Genomic DNA, 25,425 nt, shown 5'->3' with positions numbered 1-25,425 from the left:
ACCATCAAAAATTACAAACAGATCTGGACTGTTGAAAGGAAACTTAAACAGCGCTTACCACATCCAGACAATAGAAGATAATTTCCATTGCATGTTTGGGAGCAGGGCAGAGGGATGGTAGGGCAATGCAGTGTCGTTGCTAGAGGGGGCGGGGGGTTCGGGGGGGTTCGGGCTGCACCCAGGTGACATCCGCCAGAGGGGTGACACCCATGGGTAGGGGCACCGCTTACACTGCCCACTGCCCTGCTCCTCTCTGATCTTGCAGCTGTGTCCCTCAGCAGAGCAGACTGAAGCTGCCTCCACCTCCTCGCTGTTTACATCCAAGATGAGGAGCCGAGGGACACACACCACTGTGTGTATCCGTCCACGCTGTTCTGAGATCTGTACACTCTATTATGAGTAATGTACATGGACATGTAGGGGGGGTGTCTATACAAAGGGGTCTGCACTGAGGGGGGTGTCTATACTGAGAGGGGGTCTGCACTGAGGGTGGGGTGTCTATGCTGAGGGAGGATCGCAAAGAAACCTTGTTTGTATGTAGAAAAGGGAAGGGTCCTTTACAGATCAAGTTTGCCAACTCAGAAACTTGCCTTGCAGAAAGAATAGTGACAAGAAAGGTAATCTTGTGAGTAAGGAGAGTCAGAGGAATATCTCACATAGGTTCGAAGGGTCTTTTTTAAGTGGAAATCCAGTCAGCACCTAACGCTGGCTGATACAGGGCAGATCACATGGCCAGACCAGAGTGGCCTGAAAATAGGCAGAAAAGACAGGATCTGCCCCATTGAGGATTTCCTGTAATGGAATTCTCTTGTCACACACCAAGAGAAATACACTTTCCAAGTGCGAAAGTAAACTTTTTTTTAAGCGGGATGACCAAATCTGTCAGGCCCCTGTTCCTCAAGGCTTTATTGGTTGAACTAGATGGACTTGTGTCTTTTTTCAACCAGACTAACTGTAACTTGGGTTTCAACAGTCAAGCTGTTAAAGCCAATAACCAAGAAGCAGGGTGATAAACCGACACCTGAGAAAGAAGATCTAGACAAAGTGGGAGGGCCCAAAGAGAGTCTGACAAGAGCCCAATGAGGTTAGAGTGTGATAAAAATTACTGGGATGAAGAAAAGTATAGATCAGAGTCACCAGATCATCCAACATGAAGGTTAGAGGGTCCCTGGACCTGGAGAAAAACCTGCTTAGTTTGTTGTTGACCCTGAATGCCAGGAGGTCCAGCACATATTGGAGGAAGGATTTCTGTAATTCCAACGTTGAATCTGTGACCCACCATACCAAGGCAAGCCTGGTCCTGTGGGTCAAGCATATGGGATGATGTATTCACTGCATCCACTTGTCACACACTGTCTGAATGTCGAATTATAATGGTCTGGAGTGAAATTGGGCATATAGAACTGCCTCGACAGAGGACACCATTAGGTCCAGGACCCTCCTGCAAAGAGGTATGGTCGACTGGCTCCTGGACTACAGAGTCAGAGTGGGAGCGGAGAGGCTGGAGAAGATTGTCTAGGGGAAGGAAAACCCATGGGCAGGGCCATGGTCCAGTGATGTGTTGGTTCCATATGATGGCTGATTTCTGCAACTTTAGGATTCATCTGAATTATTCTGGGGTCCACATGGTTCACTGGACATTGGCAGAGTGATGCAGAGCAAGGGCTAGCACCTTGTTGACATGAGGTGCTTCGGGTAAGCACCTTGATGTCCACATATGGTCTCCTGGGCAGAGGAAAACAATAACTGACCAGAGGGATACATATGAAACTTTTTTTTTACCCGTAGGAAGGTGTTAGGAACCTTTAGAACTAATATACCTCCCTTTGCTATGGGGACAGTAAACAGTTTTGAATAGAAAGCTTGAACCATCTCCTTTTCCAGGACAATGGCTATGACCCCTTGGTGAAGGAGCTGCTCTAGAGCAGTGCAAAGATCTGTGGGAAATGTAGGCAACTCCGACACCATGAAATTGGGGTGGATGCAAAGACTGAAATTCCAGTTGTAGTTCCTGGATACAATGTTTTGGGGCTCAAGCATCTGAAATGTTCAAATGGCCTCAGAGGTCAACAGATATCCCTCTACTTTAACAAGTGGGAGCGCCTCCTCATTGAGAGGAAGCCCTGCTCGTGGACTTAGGGATGAAATGGAGTTCCAAGCTTTGTCTTGAACGTAGAGGGCTGAGAGAAATGAAAGCAATTAATTTTAAACGCAGGAGCAAAAAGGGTGCTATTCTCCCGCCTGACTTCCTTAACCCCCTGACACCGACAGTACGAAGATATGTGGCCTCACTGGACTTTGCTTTTTTCCTGTGGGGCCGCATATCTGCATACCTGTCTGCGTCAGCGCACTCCCAGCTAAGATACCGGGGTCTCAGTGTGAGCCCCTGGTCCCATATTAATGATAAGGACATGGAACTCCAGGTTTCTGGGTCACCTTATCACTGTGATAGCCTCTGATTGGCTATCACAGTGATCAGTCAATGTGAAGCCTGACCCTATGTTTCTCCCTCTGTAAATTGAGAGGTAAGATACATTGTAGAGAGAAAAAAAAACAGCTCTGTAAAAAATAAAATAAAAAATACCTAAATCAAGGTTTAATCTAGGTCAGTGCCAGTGTTAGTGTTTGGGTCAAATAACGGTCAAAGGTCAGGGTCAAAGTCAGTATATTTGGACAAGATTTAACAAAAAAATATATAATAATTTTTAAATTAGTATCAGTGTCAGTGTGTAAGTAGTTGTTCTTTGGTGGTAGGTTATGGTAGTGTACAGGACGCCGTGGCTGGGTCCTGGAAGGACGCCCTCTGACGCCCATTGGAGCCCTCTGATGTGGCCCGCGACCTCCTGCTCTAGGATGGAATAGAAAAAAATAGAATACGGTTATTAAAGGTACGTTTATTACTAAAATCACAGGGCCAGATTCACGTAGAATCGCGGCGGCGTAACGTATCCTAGATACGTTACACCACCGCAATTTTTCATCGCAAGTGCCTGATTCACCAAGCACTTGCGATGAAAACTACGCCGGCGGCCTCCGGCGCAAGGCGGGCCAATTTAAATGGGCGTGTGCCATTTAAATTAGGCGGCCTCCCGCGCCGGACCTACTGCGCATGCTGCGTTTCTTAACTCCTGCCGTGCTTTGCGCGCCGTGACGTCATTTTTTTGAACGGCGACGCGCGTAGCGTACTTCCGTATTCCCGGACGGCTTACACAAACGACGTTAAATTTTGAATTTCGGCGCGGGAACGACAGCCATACTTTAGACAGCAATACGCTTGCTGACTAAAGTTAGGGCACCAAAAAAAAGACTAACTTTGCGACGGGAAACTAGACTAGCGGCGACGTAGCGAACGCGAAAATCCGTCGTGGATCCGCCGTAACTCCTAATTTGCATACCCGATGCTGGTTTACGACGCGAACTCCCCCCAGCGGCGGCCGCGGTACTGCATCCTAAGATCCGACAGTGTAAAACAATTACACCTGTCGGATCTTAGGGATATCTATGCGTAACTGATTCTATGAATCAGTCGCATAGATACGACGGCGTATCAGGAGAAACGCCGTCGTATCTCATTTGTGAATCTGGCCCACAGTGTATATATATATGGGCATGTCTGTTCTACAGTGGTTACTGGGCTGCTTTTCAAACTGATCTGCAGACGCAGAGCAGTGCACCTGCGGGTTACCTGCATTGAGCCATAGACTTCTATAACCTGCGAGTTTGGCATGCTTTCTGAAAGTGCACCACACCTACAGGAAATGATAGAAGTCTATGGAAAAGTGCAGCTAACCTGCAGGAAAGCCACAGGTGAACTGTGCTGCACTTGTGGTGCGGAAAAACAGTGCATCAGTGTGAAAGCAGCCTTAGGCCCCTTTCACACGATCAGTCCGACCCAAACAGACCCTCCATTCACCTCTAAGGAGTGGTAGATGTAAATGGACTTGTGTCCGTTTACAAACACCTACCTCCAATTCGATAAAAAAAAAAAAAGTAGAGTGGGTCCTATAGAGTAGAGTGGGCTGCCATCCACCTGCTCCACTCATTGTGGCCTGCGACCAGTTACCAAGTTGCTTAAGTGGCCCTCGCTCTTCAAAAAGTTGGGCACCCCTGCTTTAAGGGAACAGAAAGGGTTAACGCACCTGTCCAAGAAAGTGGTTTAAAACAAGACAGGAAGTTGTAGGTGTGTGTGTGGAGGAGTATAGTGGAGAGTGTGGATGGTGAATGGTGGACAGTGGACTGTGAAAAGCTGTGAAAACACATGGCAGTATCCTGCCTGGAAGCCTGCTAGCTGGGAAAGATACCTGCAATATAAAGTAAGGACCAGGGGCGGACTGACCATTGAGTCACTCGGGCACTGCCCGAGGGCCCCATGCCACTAGGGGGCTCCATCCGGGTTGCCAGGCTCAGTAAAACCAGGGACAGTATGTAAAAATCTGTGTTTTTTTTAGATCTGTCCCTGATATGTCCGAAACTGACATGCTTTTAATGTGAATATCCCAAGATTTTAGCTGCCCGCCTCTGCACTACCTCCTGGCGTGGTGGCCATCTGTAAGCCAGAGGGGCCCCATAATCTTCTATTGCCCGGGGGCCCCATGAGTTGTCAGTCCGCCCCTGGTAAGGACTGTTTAACTGCGATAGCAGTTCTGAGCTCTAAAAGTCGGTGAGACTGTTATTTCTTTTGTTTTGCTGCTGTGAAGCTATTTAAGTTTAATAAACCTCCTTTTTGATTGAAAAGCCTGTGTCCTGCGATCTAGCTGGTTCCCCGAACATTACACTGGTACTCGAATGTGGGCAGGACAGAATAACAGGCATAAGAAGAAAAAAATATATATATACATTTTTTTTGCTTTGGACCTGACATTGAACTGACATTTAAAGGGACAGTACATTGGATTTATGTCCTGGGTTAAAGCTGCACAAACATTGAAACCTGAAGCAATGGAGGAGCCAATTAAGCAGCTGTCCCTGGCTAATATGCAAGCACAGACCCGCCATGAGGAAGCTAATCAGCGCTTAGCAACACAGCTGGAGGTACAACAGACTCACCACAAAGAGGCGCTGGCTCTGCAGCAAGAAAATACTCGCCTGTTGATGGCCCAGTTGTCAGCCCAGCAAGTGACTCAGCAAGGGGTAATGCAGGCTGACTGCCTTAAAGGAAGCAGTGCATCAGCTGTCTCAGATTCAGGAGCAAGCGGCTGTTGCCCCTGGCAACCAGGTGACTGTGAGGGCAAGCCATTTTCTGCAGAAGTTGTCCCTGAGCGATGATGTAGAGGCATTTCTTGCTACGTTTGAGAAGATGGCAGAGAGTGAAAGGTGGCCTCAGGACCAGTGGGCCAGCCTCATTGCTCCTTTTCTCACCGGAGATCCTCAAAAAGCCTACTTCGACCTGCCACCAGATGATGCTAAAGATTATCAAAAACTAAAGGCAGAAATTCTGGCTCGTCTGGGGGTGACTACGGCCATTCGGGCCCAACAAGTACACCAATGGAAGTATCGTCCAGATCGGCCACCCCATTCTCAAATGCATGACCTGGTGCAATTGGTAAAAAATGGCTACAGCCTGAGGTGTTTTCTGGCCCCCAAATCGTGGAACTGGTCGTGCTGGACCGATACCTGAGATCCCTGCCAAACGATCTTCAACGGTGGGTCAGCCATGGAGACCCCAAAGCGGTAAACCTCCTTGTCGAGATGGTGAAACGATATACAGTGGTGGAGGACCTGCTCAGCATTACCAAGCGCATAGGGCCCAGTCTGCCACGGCCAGTTCGACCAACTGCGACCCTTCGAAAGGATGTTTAAAGGAGCCTGGGAGCAAACACCCTGGAAGGCCAAGAGACACTCACGGTATCTCTTCAGCGTTCTGTTCCTGTTCGGAAAGGAGGGGATGTACAATGTTGGCAATGCCATTCCTGGGGTCATACCCGCGCACACTGCCCACTGCAAGAGGAGCCCATGGAATGCGGGGTTCTCCGGATGGGGGTCTTTTAATGTCCATAAAGTATGCACCACACATCTCGACCTGGGCGAGGAAAAATTTGAGTGAGAAGTCCAAGAGACACACCTCCCTGCCCGGGCTTTGTTGGACTCCGGAAGCATGGTAACCCTGGTTCATCCTAGAGTGATTGGGAAGATCAGTTTGGTAAGCAAAAGTTTACGGGTGGTGTGCATTCACAGGGACACTAGAGAGTACCCTCTTTTTTCACTGTCTATCTCCACAGCATGTGGCACTGGTACTCAAGAGATGGAGGCGGTAAAGAACCTGGTACATAATGTTATAATAGGACGAAACTGTCCATTGTTTACAAAACCGTGGGAACAAGGACAACGGTTAAGAGACTGGGGAGAAACTAGTCCCTCGGTTCCTGCTGCTGAGGGGAATCATCCTGAACTGCCAAATGCTCTTACTGTGGATCCAGATGATGAAAATGCTAATGATTTGGTTAATGGTGATGAAAGTAGTGCTGATAATGTTGACAATGTCAAGGTATGTGGTCCACAGACCTACCAGAACACTGAGGGGGTGGAACCTTCCCCACTTTAGGTAATGCTGGGGAAGAGGATGAGGAAGTGGCCTCTACCCCTGCTCTGCCAGATTTGGGTGTTCCCCAGGGGGCATTTGGTACTGCTCAGATACAGGACCCCACGTCAGCCCATGCACGGGAACAAGTTGTAGAAGTAAATGGGGTTCCCCAAGAGCCAGGTGCGAGTGTGCGGTAGCCACACTTTGCAATATATAATGAATTGCTGTATCGGGTTACCAAGGTGAGAGAAAATGTGGTAGAACAATTGTTGGTACCCCAACAATATAGACGAAAGGTTCTGGACCTGGCCCATGACGATGTGTTAGGGGGACACCTGGGAGTTGAAAAGACGGAGGCACAGATCACCGACTGGTTTTACTGGCCAGGTCTGAAAGCAGAGGTAAAGAAATACTGTACCTTTTGTCCCACCTGTCAGTTGACCGCTCCGGTGACTCACTTCCGGAGCTCTTTGGTCCCTCTGCCCATAATTGAGGTCCCCTTCGAGAGGATAGCCATGGATATAGTGGGTCCCTTGGTAAAGTCAGATTGAGGTCACTCCTACATACTGGTGATTCTTGACTATGCCACCCAATATCCTGAGGCGCTACCCCTGCAGAATACCTCCTCTAAGGCTATTGCCTGGGAATTATTCCAGTTGTTTACACGGACTGGTTTTCCCAAGGAAATACTCACAGACCAGGGCACCCCGTTTATGTTGAGGGTTATGGCCGATGTGTGCAAGCTGTTCCGGATTAAACAGCTGCGCACATCGGTCTATCATCCCCAAACGGACGGGTTGGTGGAACGCTTTAATAAGACCCTTAAGTCTATGCTCAAGAGAGCGGTACAAAGGGATTTGAAGACTGGGACTGCCTGTTACCAGCTCTCCTGTTTGCTATCCGGGAAGAGCCCCAGGCCTCCACAGGGTTTTCGCCCTTTGAGTTGGTGTATGAGGAATGGGAAAGTGAACCCGTTCAGCATAAGGCCCTGTACACACGATCAGTCCAAACGGATGAAAACGAACTGAAGTTCAGTTTCATCGGTTCACCGATGAAGCAGACTGATGGTCTGATGTGCGTACACACCATCAGTTCAAAAGACGATCGAGTCCAACGCGGTGACGTAAAACACAACGACGTGCTGAAAAAAACGAAGTTCAATGCTTCCAAGCATGCGTCGACTTGATTCTGAGCATGCGCGGGTTTTGAACCAATGCTTTTGCGTACTAACCATCGGTTTTGACCGACCGGTCAGGCGTCCATCAGTCCGATTTTAAAGCAAGTTCTAAAACTTTGGTCTGAAGGACAAAAGTTCGATGGGGCATACACACGGTAGGTTTGGACTGATGAAACTGAACTTCAGTCCGTTTTCATTAGTTTGGACTGATCGTGTGTACAAGGCCTAAGAGTGTTCTTGTATATTCCTCCCAAATGCAGGAAAGGATCCAAACCATGATGCCACTAGTCTAAGAGCATTTGCAAAAATCCCAGGAGGCTCAACGACGGGTCTATAAAATAAGGCACTTCCAGTGGATCGAGTAGCGGTGCTGATTCCCACTGTGGAAAGTAAATTCTTGGCCAGGTGGCAAGGTCCATTTGAAGTTGTGGAAAAAGTGGGATAGGTAAATTATAGAGTCCGCCAGCCAGGCAAGAGGAAACCGTATAAGATATATCATGTAAACTTGTAAACTTCTTAAAGCCCTGGACAGACAGGGAACCGGTGACCTCCCTGGCTAGTGCAAGACTTGAGCCTCAGGTTGGGGTGGAGAGTGTCCAAGTAGCAAACACCCTGTCTAAAATCCTAAGTAAGCAGGCAAGGGAGTTATTGCAGAGAAATAAAGAGAAGTTTTCAGACTTCAGGGCTAACTAGTGTCATAGAGCAGTGGTCATCAACCCTGTCCTGCAGGGCCCACTAACAGGCCAGGTTTGCAAGATAACTGAAATACATCACAGCTGATATAATTTGCTCCTCAGTGATTGCAGTATTCTAGATTGCATCTCCCCAACGTAATACATAAAACCTGGCCTGTTAGTGGGCCCTGCAGGACAGGGTTGATGACCACTGTCATAGAGCATGATATTATCACGGAACCTGGAGTTTTTGTCCGGCCCTACCGCATCCCAGAGGCTCAAAGGAAGGCTGTTTCAGAGGAAGTGAAGAAGATGCTAGACCTGGAGATCATTGAAGAATCGCAGAGTGAGTGGTCGAGCCCGATTGTGCTGGTACCAAAGCCAAACGGGACTCTGCGATTCTGCAATGATTTCCGGAAACTTAATGAGGTTTCACGGTTTGATGCCTACCCCATGCCCTGGGTAGATGAGCTTATTGAGAGATTAGGTTCAGCCAGGTATATCACTACATTAGACCTTACCAAGGGGTATTGACAAATCCTGTTGACGAAAGCTGCTAGATCGAAAAAAAGCCTTTTTCTACCCCAGAGGGGAGTTTTCAGTACAAACGAATGCCTTTTGGACTGCAAACTGCTCCAGCCACATTTCAGCAAACAATGGATAGGATTTTACGACCTCACCGGGAGTATGCCTCAGTGTACTTGGACAACATACTCATTTTTAGCAGAGACTGGGAATCACACTTGCCCAAGGTCCAGGCAGTACTGGACTCTCTTTGGAAGGAGGGGTTTACAATAAATCCTGAAAAATGTGCTTTGGGAATGAAGAAGGTGAAATACCTGGGCTATATCGTGGGTAGAGGGGTGGTGAAACCTCAGGACAGCAAGGTAAAGGCTATACAGAATTGGCCCTGCCCCCTCACAAAAAAGCAGGTACATGCATTCCTGGGCATGGTGGCATACTACAGGAGGGTTGTACCCAACTTTGCCACATTGGCGGCTCCATTGACCGATCTGACTAAGGGTCGGAAATCGGTCATGGTGGAGTGGAATGCAGACACTGAAAAGGCTTTTTTGGAGCTCAAGTCAGCACTGTGCCAACACCCTGTCCTGATAGCACCTAATTTTTCAAAAGAGTTCATTGTCCAGACTGATGCTTCCGATGTAGCATTGGGAGCTGTGTTGTCACATGTTGTTCATGGTAAGGAGCACACAGTAGTCTTCCTCAGTAGGAAGTTGACACCAAGCGGAGAAAAACGATGCTATTATTTAACGAGAGTGTCTGGCCATTAAGTGGGCTTTGGAATCCCTCAGATATTACCTCTTGGGGAGGAAGTTTAGGCTGATTTATGACCATGCCCCTTTAACGTGGATGAGACAAGGTAAAGGGACTATTGCCAAGATTACCCGTTGGTTCCTGGCGCACCAGGAATTTTAATTTGTAGTGGAGCATAGGCCCAGGAGACTGCATCAAAATGCAGATGCCCTCTCCCGAGTCCATTGTTTTAGCTCCACTGTTGCCTCCACCTTCTTGGCGTTGGGGCACGGGGGGGGGGGGGGTGTACAGGACGCTGTGGCTGGGTCCTGGAAGGACGCTATATTTACCCTCTGTCAGAAAGGGTTAACGCACCTGTCCAAGGAAGTGGTTTAAAACAAGACAGGAAGTTGTAGGTGTGTGTGGAGGAGTATAGTGGAGACTGTGGATGGTGAATGGTGGACAGTGGACTGTGAAAAGCTGTGAAAACACATGGCAGTGTCCTGCCTGGAAGCCTGCTAGCTGTTAAAGATACCTGCAATATAAAGTAAGGACTGTTTAACTGCGATAGCAGTTCTGAGCTCTACAGGTCGGTGAGACTGTTATTTCTTTTGCTGCTGTGAAGCTATTTAAGTTTAATAAACCTCCTTTTTGATTGAAAAGCCTGTGTCCTGCGATCTAGCTGGTTCCCCGAACATTACAGTAGTAACAAGAAATATACAGCTAAAAATGTAAAAAAAAAAAATTGGGCCTATTTTGGGGCAGTCTTCCTTTGATAATAAAAAATAAATAAAAAATCAGGAGCTATCCGTTACTATTTACCACTGAATAAAACCCCAGTTTGTCCTGAAAAACAAGGTATAATCTACCTGGATGCACAAAGTATTTGTGATATGTACGGTTTTATTAACACATGTCAAAGTTGCAAAATTGTGCTTAGGCATCAACATTTGTTTCACCCTTAGGCATGAATGATTAATAAAGGTGTCCAGGGCTTTGCCAAATTGCTGCCAAAAAGTGGCATCTGCAAGAGTTGTTTCTTACACTGATACTCTCATAGCACCCTCTAGCTAGGTAAGTGCTAGAGGTTAGGATTTTTGTAGTGCAGGTAACTTTAGGCAGGCCTAGCTGAAGAGAACAGTGAGAGCTAGTACTGCTGGGCAAGTCTTCAGGAGGGAACCACCGGTTTGGCAACCAGGAGGGCTGATGAGTGACATGGGCAACTGGGTGAGGAGAAAATTCTGGACAGTCGCACTCAAAATCAATGCCTTTATTAAAAAGAGATAATAATCCAAAAAATACAAGCCACGGCAAACAGAATATAGGAGCTGATGCGTTTCACACTTTCAAACATGCTCATTCATAGACATGAGCAGTCAAAAGGACTGGAGAGGCATGCCAGATCTGGGTGTGGAGCCAGTGAGGATTGCAATGATGTCACGGGCAGTGAAGTTGGGCAGCTGCAGCCAGGAGGGCTGGCAGGGCCTGAAGAGGGCTTACTGGGAGCAGTAGTCTACCACAGGACAGCTAGCACTAATTACTTCCTATTCTACTTTTGTTACACTAAAAAGGGACTCGCTGAGGCCTGACTTAGTCAGGGTTGGGCATAACCATGTGCTAGCTGTGCCTGGAGTAAAGTGTTGAGCAGGAGGTAGAGAGAGTAACAATCTGCAAGTAGGATATGTGCTGGAAGAGACTGGAGGGTATATACCAGCGTGTATATAGTTACCCCACCAAGTTATGCAAAATTCCATTGGGCATCCCATATATCCCTATCCAAGTTCAAATCCCTCAATAAAAATACAAAACAACCACATGGATGGGTCATGATCTCAAAAATGACTGGGAAGTGAATGCCGGGCTGGGCAGGGCGACAGGTTGGCCACATCACTTAGCAGCCCCTACGGGGGTGCCGTTACACTCTGTAGAACATCTGAGCCAAAGCCTCATTTGCACATGGTACTGCAAGGCCCATTCTCCATTATTGGTGTATAATATCCACTATCCTTTAACACAATACAGTAGGGCCACAAGCATAAGCTTAGGTTGCCAGAGAACAGCAGGATCCTGGGACCAGACTAAGGACTGGCAGATGGACATGGTCATACAAGTTAGCTGCAGGGCAGGACCTGTGAGGGAAGACGCTTTAAGTTTAGCCAATGCAGAAATCTCTAAATCTAGGCATGTGCAGATTGTGCTAAGGATCGAAATAGTATCCTTTGAAGTAATAACTGAAGACTGCACATTTTCTTAGTGAGAAGGCTTGGAAGTACAGTTGTGCTTATAAGTTTACATTATCATAACAGAAATTATGATTTCTTGGTAATTTTTCAGAGAATATGAATGATAACACAACAACTTTTCTTTCAACTCATGGTTAGTGTTTGGCTAAAGCCATTTATTATCAATCAACTGTTTACTCTTTTTAAATCATAATCACAACAGAAATGACCATGATCAAAAGTTTACATACCCCAGTTCTTAATAATGTGTATTGCCCCCTTTAACATCAATGACAGCTTAAAGTCTGTGGTATTTGTGGATGAGGCTCTTTATCTTCTCAGATGGAAAAGCTGCCCATTCCTCTAGACAATAAGCCGCCAGTTCCTGTAAGTTCTTGGGCTGTCTTGCATGAACTGCACATTTGAGATTTCCCAAGAGTCAGGAGACTGAGATGGCCCCTCCAGAAACATCACTTTATTCTGCTGTAGCCAATGACAGGTAGACTTGGTCTTGTGTTTTGGATCATTGTCATGTTGGAATGTCCAAGTACGTTCCATGTGCAGCTTCCTGGCTAGTAAATGCAAATGTTTCTCCAGTATTTTTTGACAACATACTGTATTCTTCTTGCCATCAATTTTGACCAAATTTCCTGTGCCTTTGTAACTTACACCTACCTAAAACATCAGCAATCAACCTCCATGTTTCACAGTAGGAATGGTGTACCTTTCATCATATGCCTTGTTGACTCCTCTCCAAAAGTAGCGTTTATGGTTGTGGACAAAAAGCTAAATTTTGGTCACATCACTCCAAATAACTTTGTGCCAGAAGTTTTGAGGTTTGTCTCTGTGCTGTTTGGCGTATTGTAAGCGGGATACTTTGTGGCATTTGTGTAGTAATGGCTTTCTTCTGGCGACTTGACCATGCAGCCCATCTTTCTTCAAGTGCCTCCTTATTGTGCATCTTTAAATATCCACACTGCATGTTTTCAGAGTGTCATGGATCTTGAGATATTAAAGTGTTTCTACTTACCATCTCTGCCCAGCACCGGGACCAACTGTGGAGTTCCAGGGAGCCGGGGCGGTTGGCCCCCCTCCCCAGCAACAAGCTGAGGTAGTAAAGCTGTTACTCCCACTGTCACTGGCAGCAGGGCAGGATGCTACTGGCTGCTGCACACCACTACAGCTTGAGCGGATATCGGTGGATGGGACTGTGGTCTCCACTCACAGCAGCCCAGCGGAAGAGCTGGCAACAGAGCAGAGTGCCCCGGGCCTCTGCTCTCAACTAACAGAAGAGGGGGTTCCTGTGGTAGTGGATGGGACTCCGATCTCCACTGACACAACCCCAGAAAATTGTGCGGCACGGAGACAGGAGGATGTCGGCTTTGCTTTGCAAGCACCGGGGGATTTTCACCTAGCATCAGCGGATGGGACTTCAGTCTCCACTGGTATACCCCAGGAATGGTGGCCAGTTGGCTCAGATCCCCAACAGCATGATGAACTGAGCCCAGCCACCCTGTCTTCTCTCCAGCGGCTGAAAGGACTCCAGGGAGAAGGGCCAGTCCAGGCCTCTCCCCAGCGGCAGGCGTGTTCTCTGAGAGAGGCAGAGATTGGCTGGGTGAGTAATGCTCTGTTTGGGACAAGGTATCTGGGGTACGGGGTGGGTACCGGAATTGGGATCTCTCCCAGTGTTAGTCTCCTGCCAAAAGGGGAGATGTGTGACAGACCTAGCCAGGACAGGGGCTTTTGGAGAGGACTGAATGCGAGCCTCTTGCCGTCCGATTATGGGCCAGGACCTCAAAACAGGAAGGCAGATGGGTCATCCCAGCAGACAGTCCTGGAACCTTAAGACTACTTTTCCAACATCCTCGAGTTGACCCGTTTGGGTCCCACTGTGGCTGTTGGACTGTTTCCCAGGGAAAGTAATGTCATGGATCTTGAGATATTAAAGTGTTTCTACTTGACATCTGTTACACAGGAGAGGGACATTAGAAGCTGTTGGCTTATTCAATGCAAGGACACCTGCGTTTAAGATGCTAAGTAAGCTGAATTGTGAAAGACATTTCCATTATGTGATAAGCCTGTTTAATGCCTTTTGATTAGCAGGTGTGGGTATCTTCTGTTAGTAGAGACAGACCGTCTGTCTAAAGATGTGGAATGACATACCATGTTCTATTGTGTGATGCCAATACTGTGTTGTAACTGATTAAGTCAAAAGGGTCTCTGCCCTGTCTTAAGGCTAACTCACTCTCCAGACGGTCCCATTGTTCTGTGGCTGGCTATTGTGTACATTGATTGCCCCCTGGGGCTTCTGTCTCAATACACATAAGCCTTTCTATCCAAGCGATTGGGCCAATCCCTGTTAACTATTTCAAGTCCTCATTTGCATGGTCAAAGAGGACCTGAGTGAGAACTGCATACTTTACAATTGACCAATAGGAAAGCGGTTGTTGGGAGTGGGATGTCCCAATTTTGTATAAAAGTGTGCTGTGTACTTGAAAATAAAGAGTCCTGCTTGAACATACATACAGCCTGCCTGGTGTGTGTTCTTAATGGGTCCGAATGGCACATAGCTGTAATTCGGATCCCGGAACCTTGGATGACTGGACCATCAGACGTTGCAATCTGCAAGCTGATCCAATAGAAGCAGAGGAGTGTCGGGAGAGCAGAACCGGGCGAGCAAAGGATCTCGTCACACAGAGAGTCCTGTATTTCACCTGAAGTTATTTGTGGGTTTTTCTTTGCATACCGAACAATTTTCCTGGCAGTTGTGGCTGAAGTTTTAGTTGGCCTACTTGGCCGTGGTTTGGTTTCAACTGAACCCCTCATTTTCCACTTCTTGATTAGAGTTTGAAAACTGAGGATTGGCATTCTCAATTCCTTGGATATCTTTTTATATCCCTTTCCTGTTTTATACAGATCAACTTCCTTTTCCCACAGATCCTTTGACAATTCTTTTGCTTTCCCCATCACTCAGAATCCAGAAAGTCAGTGCAGCACTGGATGAAAGATGCAAGGGTCGGTCAGGTGTCCAGAAACTCATTGGCCTTTTATGCACACACATTACAAGCAAACAGATCACAGGTGAGGATGGTTACCTTTAATAGCCATTCAAACCCCTTTGTGTTAACTTGTGTGCATGTTATCAGGCCAAAATCACCAGGGTATGTAAACTTTTGTTTAGGGTCATTTGGGTAGTTTGATGTCATTATGATTTAAAAAGAGTAAACACAGTTGATTGATAATAAATGGCTTCAGCCAAACACTAACCGTAAGTGAAAGAATTTTATTTGTGTTATTTATATTCTCTGAAAAATCTCCAAGAAATCACAAATTCTGCCAGGGTATGTAAACTTATGAGCACAACTGTATGTTTGCTTAGCCTGTGGTGTCAGGTCCAATAAACAGGATATTGTTTACGGATCACAAGCTTGCCTGGTCCCAAAGACCATTGCCTCTGCAATTATGATCTGAAAGACCAGAACAAAGTGAGATGTGGCCCAAAAGTCAGGGCCAGCGCTACCTATAGGCAAGGTAGGCACCAGCCTAGAGCGCACATCAGTCAGGGGTGCTGCATTGCTCTAAAACTGGACTCCACTACTCCCCCTGTCCGGTGCACGCCGTGCTGAGCCCCGCTCAGTGCCAAGCAACACAGTCACCCCACCACCACTGCCCACTCACCTGTCCCTCCGCTGCACATTCTATTCCCCACCTGCTGTATATCCCGTAAGAGGAGGGAGCAGGAGGTAGGCTAGGTCTACCCCACCTCCTCCCCATGTCCCCCCTGTGCCCGCTCACGACCCCCACGTGCAGCCAATCTGTGCCTGGGAAGGGGGTGTGGGCGGGAGATTTCAAAGCAGCCAGTGCTCCTGTCATGAGGTCTCCCTGAGCCCCTGAAGAAAATTCAGCCTCAGGTGAGTGAACTCTCCCCTTCTCTCTCTTTCATAAATGTGCCATAGTCTTCCATGTGCTATAGACTTCCTACCTTCCATGTGTCATAGACTTCCTACCTTCCATGTGCCATAGTCTTCCTACCTTCCATGTGCCATAGTCTTCCTACCTTCCATGTATCATAGTGATACTTCCTTACTGCCTTCCATTTACCATAGTGATCATTCCTGCCTTCCATGTACCATAGCGATCCTTCCTTCCATGTACTCCTTTCTGCCTTCCATGTGCCATAGTGACCTTTTCTGTCTTCCATATTCCATAGTGATCCTTCCCTCTCTCCCTAAGGGTTGATTCATACTGCAGTACTCTATGGCTCCAACCCGGGTTCCTCAGGTCCTTCACAGTCCTCTATTATAAGCTCTCTGTCTATTTTCAGTGTATACAAAAGCAGATGTATTGGAAGTAATTTTCTAAATGATTGTGTTGAGGTTTATGTTTAATAGTGTTTATTAATTTTCTTCACAAACAAAAAGAAATACATATCAGCGTAACTTCTTTCTATAAGTAATGATTTGACAATCTGTTTACCATCACAACGTGCCATTGCCTATGAGGGTTACGACCTCCCAAATCATATGTAAAACCACATCATACAATTGGCAAATTAGACGTTAGTAAACAACACTTCAGATATGTAAAAAGGAGGTAGTAAAGCAGAAAAAAGGGGGATTCAGTCCCGTTGGGGAATGACAAGAAAGGAAACAGTGGGATAAGAAAGACGAGGGGGGAAGGGGGAGAGTTGAGGCTCTGCGCTCCTTAAAAATAATCCACAAGATAAATCTAAGAACCACTCGACCCAGGATCACCAGTTAAGTAGCAGATCCATGGATCCCAGACCTTATGAAACTGCTTCATCTTGTCCTGCGTGATTGCCGTTAGCCGCTCATTTAACATAAGCCAGGACAATTTGTATTTAAGTTGATCAAATGGCAAGGCTGCGGACGTCCAGTTTCTCGCTATGGTTATTTTCGCCGAGGTGAATATGAATGCCACCAGCCTTCTCTGGGATCCCGAACCGTCAGGTATCTTACCCCCCAGGAGCGCATGTTTAGCAGCTTTAACTAAATTGATCTGGGTCAGGGAGTAGATGAAATTGTACACCCTGATCCAGAACCTCCGGACCCTAGGACAGGTCCACCACATATGGTATGTGGATCCCGTCTGTCCGCATCCTCTAAAGCATTCCCGAGAGGCACCCGGCACAAAAGCTGCCAGTCTAGCCGGGACCATATACCACCTCAGCAAGACCTTGTAGTTAGCTTCTATAATGGAAGTATTCATGATCGATCGAGACGCCGATTCCGACAGCCTGTGCCATTCATCAATCTCGAATGTTTCCTGCAAATCCTGCTCCCATTGGAGCATATAGCTCAGCTTTTTCAAGGAGTATGATAGGATAGAATAAATAGCAGAAATATGGCCCCTGACTTTATCATATTGCCTACATACATATTCTATAGAAGTCATAGTAGTTAGATCGCCTTTACGAGCGACAGTTTGCAAAAAGTGGTGCAGTTGAGTATATCTAAAGCGTTCAGTCACTGGCATTTGATATTTTTTGATAGTGTTCTCTCCGACAATATCCCTTTATGATCACAAAGATCGGCAATTTGTAAAAGACCTTTATTTGTCCACCAATGAAACCCTACTGGAGAGAGGCCCGGGGTGAAATCCCTGTTCTTTAACAAGGGGCTAACGGATTGTGAGGGGATTTAAACTTCCTAGTCCTGGAGAGCCTGTCCCAAATTTCCAACGAAAAGGACAGAGTAGGACACAGTATGACCGGCCTGTCCTTCATAGGAAGCCACATTATATGAGAAATCAAATCAGGGCGACAGGAATAGGATTCCATAGTCATCCATATTGCGTTAGGCTTTTGGGAATGGTACCTCGTAAGTTGGGCCAACTGGGCCGCATAAAAGTACTTCATAAGGTCAGGCAGTCCCAAGCCACCCCTTTGCTTTGGTGTGTACATAGTTCCCCTATTCACCCTAGGCCTCTTATCACCCCAGATGAATTGTAAAATCTTCTTTTGGAATGTGTGGAGGTCAGATCGAACTAGTGACACAGGCAAGGTACGAAACAGATATAAAACCTTGGGTAGTACATTCATTTTTATTGAGTGCAATCTGCCGAACCACGAAGGGGGGTGAATCTGCCATCTGGCCAAATCGTCTGATAGGCGTTTAAATAGGGCTGGGTAATTCTGTCTATACAACGTTTGAATAGATGAGGTCAAATTTATACCGAGGTAAGGAAGAGCATCCGATTCCCACTTGAACCTGTGCGATCACTCAAGAGTCTCCCGAGTTGATTTCGGTAAAGATATAATAAGTGCTCTTGATTTGTCATGATTAATTCGGAGTCCTAAAATTTCTGAAAATGGTTGCAAAATCGCGTATAGGTTAGGGAGGGAAGTAATGGGCGACGATAGTGTCAATAATAGGTCATCTGCAAAGAACAAGCACTTGTGCTCGTCCTCCCCACAAACGATACCTTTGACATCTGGACTCGAACGGATTTTAATTGCCAACGGCTCAATTGCTAAAACAAATAGCAGCGGCGATAACGGGCAGCCCTGCCTTGTTCCCCTTTTAATATCGAATGGTGGGGATAAATAACCCCTCAATCTCAATAGTGCTGAGGGAGAATGGTACAGCGTTCGCAAGAGGACCAGAAAGCGCTCGCCAAAACCGAAACGATGCAATACATCAAATAGGTATTCCCACGAGAGAGAGTCGAACGCCTTCTGGATGTCCAGCGAAAGCAGCATTCCCCGCCTAGGACCCTTACAGTCCCAATCCGACTGGATTGCCGAAATTAAGTTTATGACTCTGCGAGTCTGATCAGATGCCTGCCGGTTGGGGACGAATCCAGCCTGGTCAGGGTGGATGTATTTTGAAAGAAATGTGTTTAGTCTGAATGCTAGGACCTTCGTCAATATCTTTAGATCTGTATTGATCAAGGAGATTGGGCGATAGTTAGCGCACACTCCATGATCCCGACCCGGTTTCGGTATAACATGTAGATACGCTACGTTTTCGTGGTCAGGAATAGTATTTCCCCTCCTTAAGTCATTAAAATAGGAACACAAATGTGGAACAAGGATCTCTTTATATTTCCTATAGTAATGGCCAGTGAAGCCATCCGGTCCAGGTGCTTTAGATGGATGAATGGTTTTTATGGCTAGTTTAATTTCGGACTTCGTAAATTCCCCATCCATAAGCTCCATGTGAGCCTGGGTGAGTCGGGGCAATTGTACATCGCGGAAAAACTGTTCTGCCTTAGATGGCACATAGCTAGCGGGAGAGCTATAAAGTGTTGCATAAAATTTCTGAAATTCCACAAGAATGGATTCTGGATTCTGGGTGGGGTGACCTGAGGATAGTCGTAGTTTAGGTAACGTAGCAGCGTGTTGTCGGGGTACTAGCTTCCTAGCTAACATAGTGGTGGGTTTATCTCCCATTGTGTAGGATCTATGCTTGGACCAGCTGATATGTTTTTCTGCTTGGGTGGTCAGGCTAAGATTAAGAGCCAACCATGCGTCATCTATCTTACGCCTAATGTCAGTCTGGGGGTGTCTGCGCTGTTCCTCCAACAGGTGGTCCAGATCATCCTCCAATTGCCTTATCATTTGCTCCCGGTTCCTCTTTTCCCTAGCAGCCAATTGGATCAACTTACCCCGCACCGTGGCCTTGTGAGCACCCCAATTAATGGTAGGGGATGTGTTGAGGTTTATATGTATCCCTGAGACTTCAGCTTGTGGCACAGCAATCAAAGTTTATTTTATAGGTACAAGGAATCCCAGGTTTTGTTTAACCATGGCCCTTAAGCCCCTCCCATGATCATGTTTGGCTACAACCACTTTTCGCTGCAGCGCTCTACGCGTGATGCAGGTCACTGTCTCCCTGAAGTGTCCCTCAGTCTCAAGATAAAAAGTTTGGAGGTATGCATATACATGGGCAGCACAAAGGGGATGAATTCAGGGGCGGAGCCAGGGGGTACAATGAGGTTTCACCTAGGGTGTCAAAAAGCCTTGCACCAGCCCTGCCAAAAATATACTCACAATTCACTGCTGGGGCAGGAAGGGTTAATGCTTTCTATCACTATCAATACAGCAGGGAGCCCAAGGATATCCTGAGGACTGCTGAGTGTGTGCAGCTGGGTGAAAACGTAAAGCAGGGTTATGTGTGCTCCTGAAAATGACATGTGCAGTGCAATCATCAATGAAAAGGCTGCACAGGCTGCACACTCATGCAGTGAGTTAGAATTTTTTTTAACTCAAACTTAAATATGGTGTTGCATTCCACCCGCAACCAGACTGAAACTAACCATGTCGCTGCCATTATTTTAGTGTTAACACCCTAGCATGACAGTAAACAGCCCACTAAAACACCCAGGCTTCCTGGGAAAGGGCAAGGCTGAATTACCGCAGCTGTAGTCCTGTGCCACTCCAGTGACATTGGGTAGGAACATACCCTTATCCACACAGTCATCTCCCGCCTATTGGGCATACATCCTCAGCAGTCTTAGTGACAGGGTTCTATCAGAAGTGTGAACCCCAGCCTTGGACCTGTAAAACATTCTGCGACTAAACTCCACATTACACAAAAGATGTCTAGGAGAAGTTGCCTAACACAAAGCCCAGTGCAAAAGGCCAGGATCACCAGGTGGGAAAAAAAACATGAAAGCTTGAAAAGAGGAATTAATGAAGCCACCACAATACTTTATACACTGTGTTTTATACTATACTTTCTCTCCTATACATTTAGGCACGCAGACACTTTTTGTTCTACAGGCAATAAAACGTTGGAAGAAGCGAACGCAAAGGGCAATATTTACAATCCGAATATTGTACGAAAAATGTCATCCGAGGAAGAATCGTTCGATAATCGGATCGTTAGTACAGGGCTTCCCTGAGCCGATCATGACAGTTCATCCGATATTATTTTATCGGACATGCACGAAAATTTTGATTGACCTGAAGTGAATATTTGGTGAATGGGCTCTTCATGTGCCCAAACGAAAAACATTGCCCAGCTGCAACCAAATTGATTATAATTTTGAAGTATGCAAAAATAAAAAATACATTTAATCAAATTTTTTTCCTTTTATTAGAACAAATATCATCATACAACATATAAAATACAAGTGCATTCATTAACTTAAAACACAAAACACCCCCTCCCCAGGGGGGTACACTAGGACCCGATCATGTCTGTCTCCAATGAAGAGTTATGCCCTGTACACACGATCGATTTGTCTGATGAAAACGGACTGATGGACCGTTTTCATCAGACAAAACGATTGTATGTGGGCCCCATCATTTTTTTTCTCATCTGTGAAAAAAAATAGAACCCGTTTTCAATTTTTCTTATGGTTAAGAAAACAATAGAAAAAAAACAATCGTCTGTGGGGAAATCCATCTGTTAAAAATCCATGCATGCTCAGAATCAAGTTGACGCATGCTCGGAAGCATTGAACTTAATTTTTCTCTGCATGTCGTAGTGTTTTACGTCACCGCGTTGGACACGATCAGATTTTTAACCGATGGTGTGTAGGCAAGACTGATGAAAGTCAGCTTCATCAGATATCTGATGAAAAAATCCATCGGTTCGTTTTCATCAGACAAACCGATCGTGTGTACAGGGCATTAGAGAAGAAGAAAAATAAATAAAGAAATAAATGAATATTGCAAAAATGAATTGAATGCTGTGATGTTGGATAAACTTTCAAAAAAAAATAAAAACAAAGACACTTTCATAAATGAGCCACCAGCAATAACAAATCTATAAAATTTGCAAAGCACAGACTGCACGCATCAAAAAAGAACCACAATTGCTTGTTGCACAGAACACTACCTACCGTGTATCATATCCTGATGAGTGAGTACGTCTCCTGTGAAGAGATAGAAGTTAATTTATACTTAATAGTCAACTGCTAGATAATTTATTACAAGTTATATTAAACATGTTGAAACACATGATCTGCAAATCCATTTTCTGTCATACTAGAACAATGATGAAATGTATTAGGCCCCATACACACCATAGAATCCATCCGCAGATAAATCCCAGCAAATGGGTTTCAGCGGATAGATCCTATGGTGTGTACACGCCAGCGGATCTTTAACCGCGGATATATCTCCCCTGGGATGGATTCCAGCAGATCGGATATTCGCTGACATGCACAGCAAATCCATCTGCTGGAATCCATCCCAACGGATGGATCCGCTGGTCTGTACAGACTCACCGAATCCATCCGTCCGAAGGGATCCCCCGCATGCGTCGTAATGATTTGACGCATGCGTGGAATTCCTTATATGACAGCGTCGCGCACGTCGCCGCGTCATAATCGCGGCGACGGCGCGACACGTCATCGCAAGAGGATTTCGGCGCGGATTTCAATGCGATGGTGAGTACACACCATCGCATGAAAATCCGCCGAAATCCACGAGAGGATTTATCCGCGGAAACGGTCCGCTGGAACGTATTCGCGGATAAATTCTATCGTGTGTATGGGGCCTTAGTGATTATTAGCAAGCTTTCCATGCAAGCATGGGTTAGCCTTACCAAATACTCAAATGGAAACAAATGCTATTTACACAAAGTACAAACAGGTTTAAAGTGGTTCTTTCCCAATAGTTTTATTGAAAGGAGATTTAGCCAACAATAATGTACCAAGTTGTAAAAATGAATATCAAACAACTATGTTGCAGTGGGGATTAACATAGCCATCGCATTCTGATCATACCACGACTAAACAATATTAGAGCGACTGTCCACAACCAACTCCCCCCAGAGGGGTAAAATGGAGATGTGCGAAAAGTTGGGGTTAAATTTTCACTATAGGTATTGTAAAGAGGATACTTGCATATGCAGTAATTTAAAACTATCATGCATATATTCTAAAAAACAAAACAAGAAAACAGCTAAACAGAGGAACACCATGCTTCCATGCTTAGACTAGGCTGGAGGTAGCCCACATCAAAGTGTTTATAAGAAGACATTATAGAAGAATTGAAAATGGTATCATTGGCAGTAATCAGCACGGATTCATGAAGAATCGTTCTTGCCAAAACAATCTATTAACTTTCTATGAGGAGGTGAGTTGCCATCTAGATAAAGGAAGGCCCCTAGACGTGGTGTATATGGATTTTGCAAAAGCATTTGACACAGTTCCCCATAAACGTTTACTGTACAAAATAAGGTCTGTTGGCATGTACCATAGGGTGAGTACAAGGATTGAAAACTGGCTACAAGGGCAAGTTCAGAGGGTGATGATAAATGGGGAATACTCAGAATGGTCAGGGATGGGTAGTGGGGTCCCACATGGTTCTGTGCTGGGACCAATCCTATTTAATTTGTTCATAAATGACCTGGAGGATGGGGTAAACAGCTCAATCTCTGTATTTGCAGATGATACTAAGATAAGTAGGGCAATAACTTCTCTGTAGGATGTGGAAACCTTGCAAGACGATCTGAACAAATTAATGGGGTGGGCAACTACATGGCAAATGAAGTTTAATGTAGAAAAATTTCAAATAATGCATTTGGGTGGCAAAAATATGAATGCAATCTATACACTAGGGGGAGAACCTCCGGGGGAATCTAGACTGGAAAAGGACCTGGGGATCATAGTAGATGATAGGCTCAGCAATGGCATGCAATGCCAAGCTTCTGCTTACAAAGCAAACAGAATATTGGCATGAATTAAAAAAGGGATTAACTCCAGGGATAAAGAGAGAATTCTCCCATTCTACAAGACACTGGTCTGACCGCACCTGGAGTATGCTGTCCAGTTCTGGGCGCCAGTCCTCAGGAAGGATGTACTGAAAATGGAGCGAGTGCAAAGAAGGGCAACAAAGCTAATAAAGGGTCTGGAGGACATTAGTTATGAAGAAAGGTTGCGAGCACTGAACTTATTCTCTCTGGAGAAGAGACGCTTGAGAGGGGATAGATTTCAATTTACAAATCTCATACTGGTGACCCCACAATAGGGCTAACACTTTTTTGTGGAAGGGAGTTTAACAAGACACATAGCCACTCATTAGAATTAGAAGAAAAGAGGTTTAACTTAACTTAAACTAGGTAGAGGGTTCTTTACTGTAAGAGCGGTAAGAATGTGGAACTCTTCACATGCGGTGGTCTCAGCGGGGGGCATCGATATTTAAAAAAAACTATTAGATATGCACCTGAACAACCGCAACATACAGGGATATGCAAGGTAATACTGACATATAATCACACACATAGGTTGGACTTGATGTATTTTTTCAACCTCACCTACTATGTAAGTTAGAAGAAAGAGAAAGTTTGAATAAAGGGAAGGAAAAAAAAAAAAAGGATTTACAGCAAATAACCATGTTCCAGACCGCCGACCTCACATCCATCCCACCCACCATGGGGACTGGAGGTATCTAATCCAGGGGTTCCAGACCTTTTCAAAGCAAAGTGCCTTGTCACGAAGGCTGCTAGTGACTTTCAATGATCATGATCCAGGAGATTTTGTTTTTGACTAACGCTAGATTAATCAAAGGAGATTTCCATGCTCGCGCTGTGGTAACTTTGGGTGCCAGAAAAAAAAAAAAAAAGCGAGGGTCCTGAGATGTTTGGATAACTCACTCAATATATATCAGAAAATAATGCTGTCTAAATGTTTTTGGGAATATTCAGCCCGGTCACAGTGTATACCAAATTAAATATTCTTGTCCAAAATGTACTTTTGGGCATGTCCACCAAATACGTTACATATTGTCCTCTTGGCACACCCCCTGAAGCATAGGGGCAATACATCGGAGTATATTTTGGCTAACTGTGTCTTGACAATCAGGACAATACTTTGTAATTTTCCTCCACCAGGGAAGTGTTAAGAATTCCTTTGTGTACCAAGATTGACCACTGGGACCAAACATCCTCGTCTATAGTCTCCCCTAGGTCCATATCCCAAGCTAGTTGGTAAGAGCTTAGAATGCTGGTCCACGCATCCCCGAACCACCCAAACATTTATTTTCATAGAAGGTTCTAGTGGAGATATCCACCGGATCCTGACACAGAACCTGTAAATAATGAGTGACCTGACAAAGGCTTAAAGCAGATTTTTTTTTTTTTTTAAAGCCAGCAGCTACAAATACTGCAGTTGCTGACTTTCAAAAAATGGACACTTACCTGTCCAGCACGCCCGCGATGTTGGCAGACGAGGCTGAGCAATCGCTTGGTCCTTGGATGCTACCGCCGCCATGCTCTGTGAGGGAATCAGGAAGTGAAGCCTTGTGGCTTCACTGCCCGGTTCCTTACTGCGCATGCACAAGTAGCGTGGCGCGCCGTCACTGGTCCCCGCTCTCTCCTGGGAACAGTGTGTTTCCCAGGAGAGAGCGGGGGGGACGGGAAGTGGCGTAGACTCCTACGGGAGTCTATGGCCGGAAGTGGGTGCAAATACCTATTCCAAGGGGGGGCATTTGTAAAGTCTCCAGAAAGTAAGAGGGCTTTCCGATTCCTTTATGATCTTATAAAAATAGCTATACTGTAGAGACCCTTGTTAATCCAAGTTTTAAAGTGGTTCTAAAGGTTTAAGGACTAAATCTCTGCATTAAAACAAAAAGAAAAATGAAATAATTGGAAACAATTCAAA

The 25,425-nt window shown here is 45.8% G+C and overlaps 1 protein-coding gene across 4 annotated transcripts in view; it reads right to left on the bottom strand.

Annotated features, from left to right (window-relative positions):
• Nucleotides 1–25,425, bottom strand: part of PIP5K1C (phosphatidylinositol-4-phosphate 5-kinase type 1 gamma) — a 486,720-nt gene that overhangs the window by 74,348 nt on the left and 386,947 nt on the right. For all 4 annotated transcript variants that reach the window (XM_040322323.1, XM_040322302.1, XM_040322309.1 and 1 more), the window contains one exon: nucleotides 21,661–21,693. In XM_040322323.1, the coding sequence (XP_040178257.1) occupies nucleotides 21,661–21,693 (33 nt within the window). The remainder of the gene's footprint in view (nucleotides 1–21,660; nucleotides 21,694–25,425) is intronic.

The sequence above is a fragment of the Rana temporaria genome, chromosome 1 (assembly GCF_905171775.1).
Source record: "Rana temporaria chromosome 1, aRanTem1.1, whole genome shotgun sequence".
Lineage (NCBI taxonomy): Eukaryota > Metazoa > Chordata > Amphibia > Anura > Ranidae > Rana > Rana temporaria.
The sequence above is the reverse complement of the archived record's forward strand: the minus strand, read 5'-3'. Positions and strand labels throughout refer to the sequence as shown.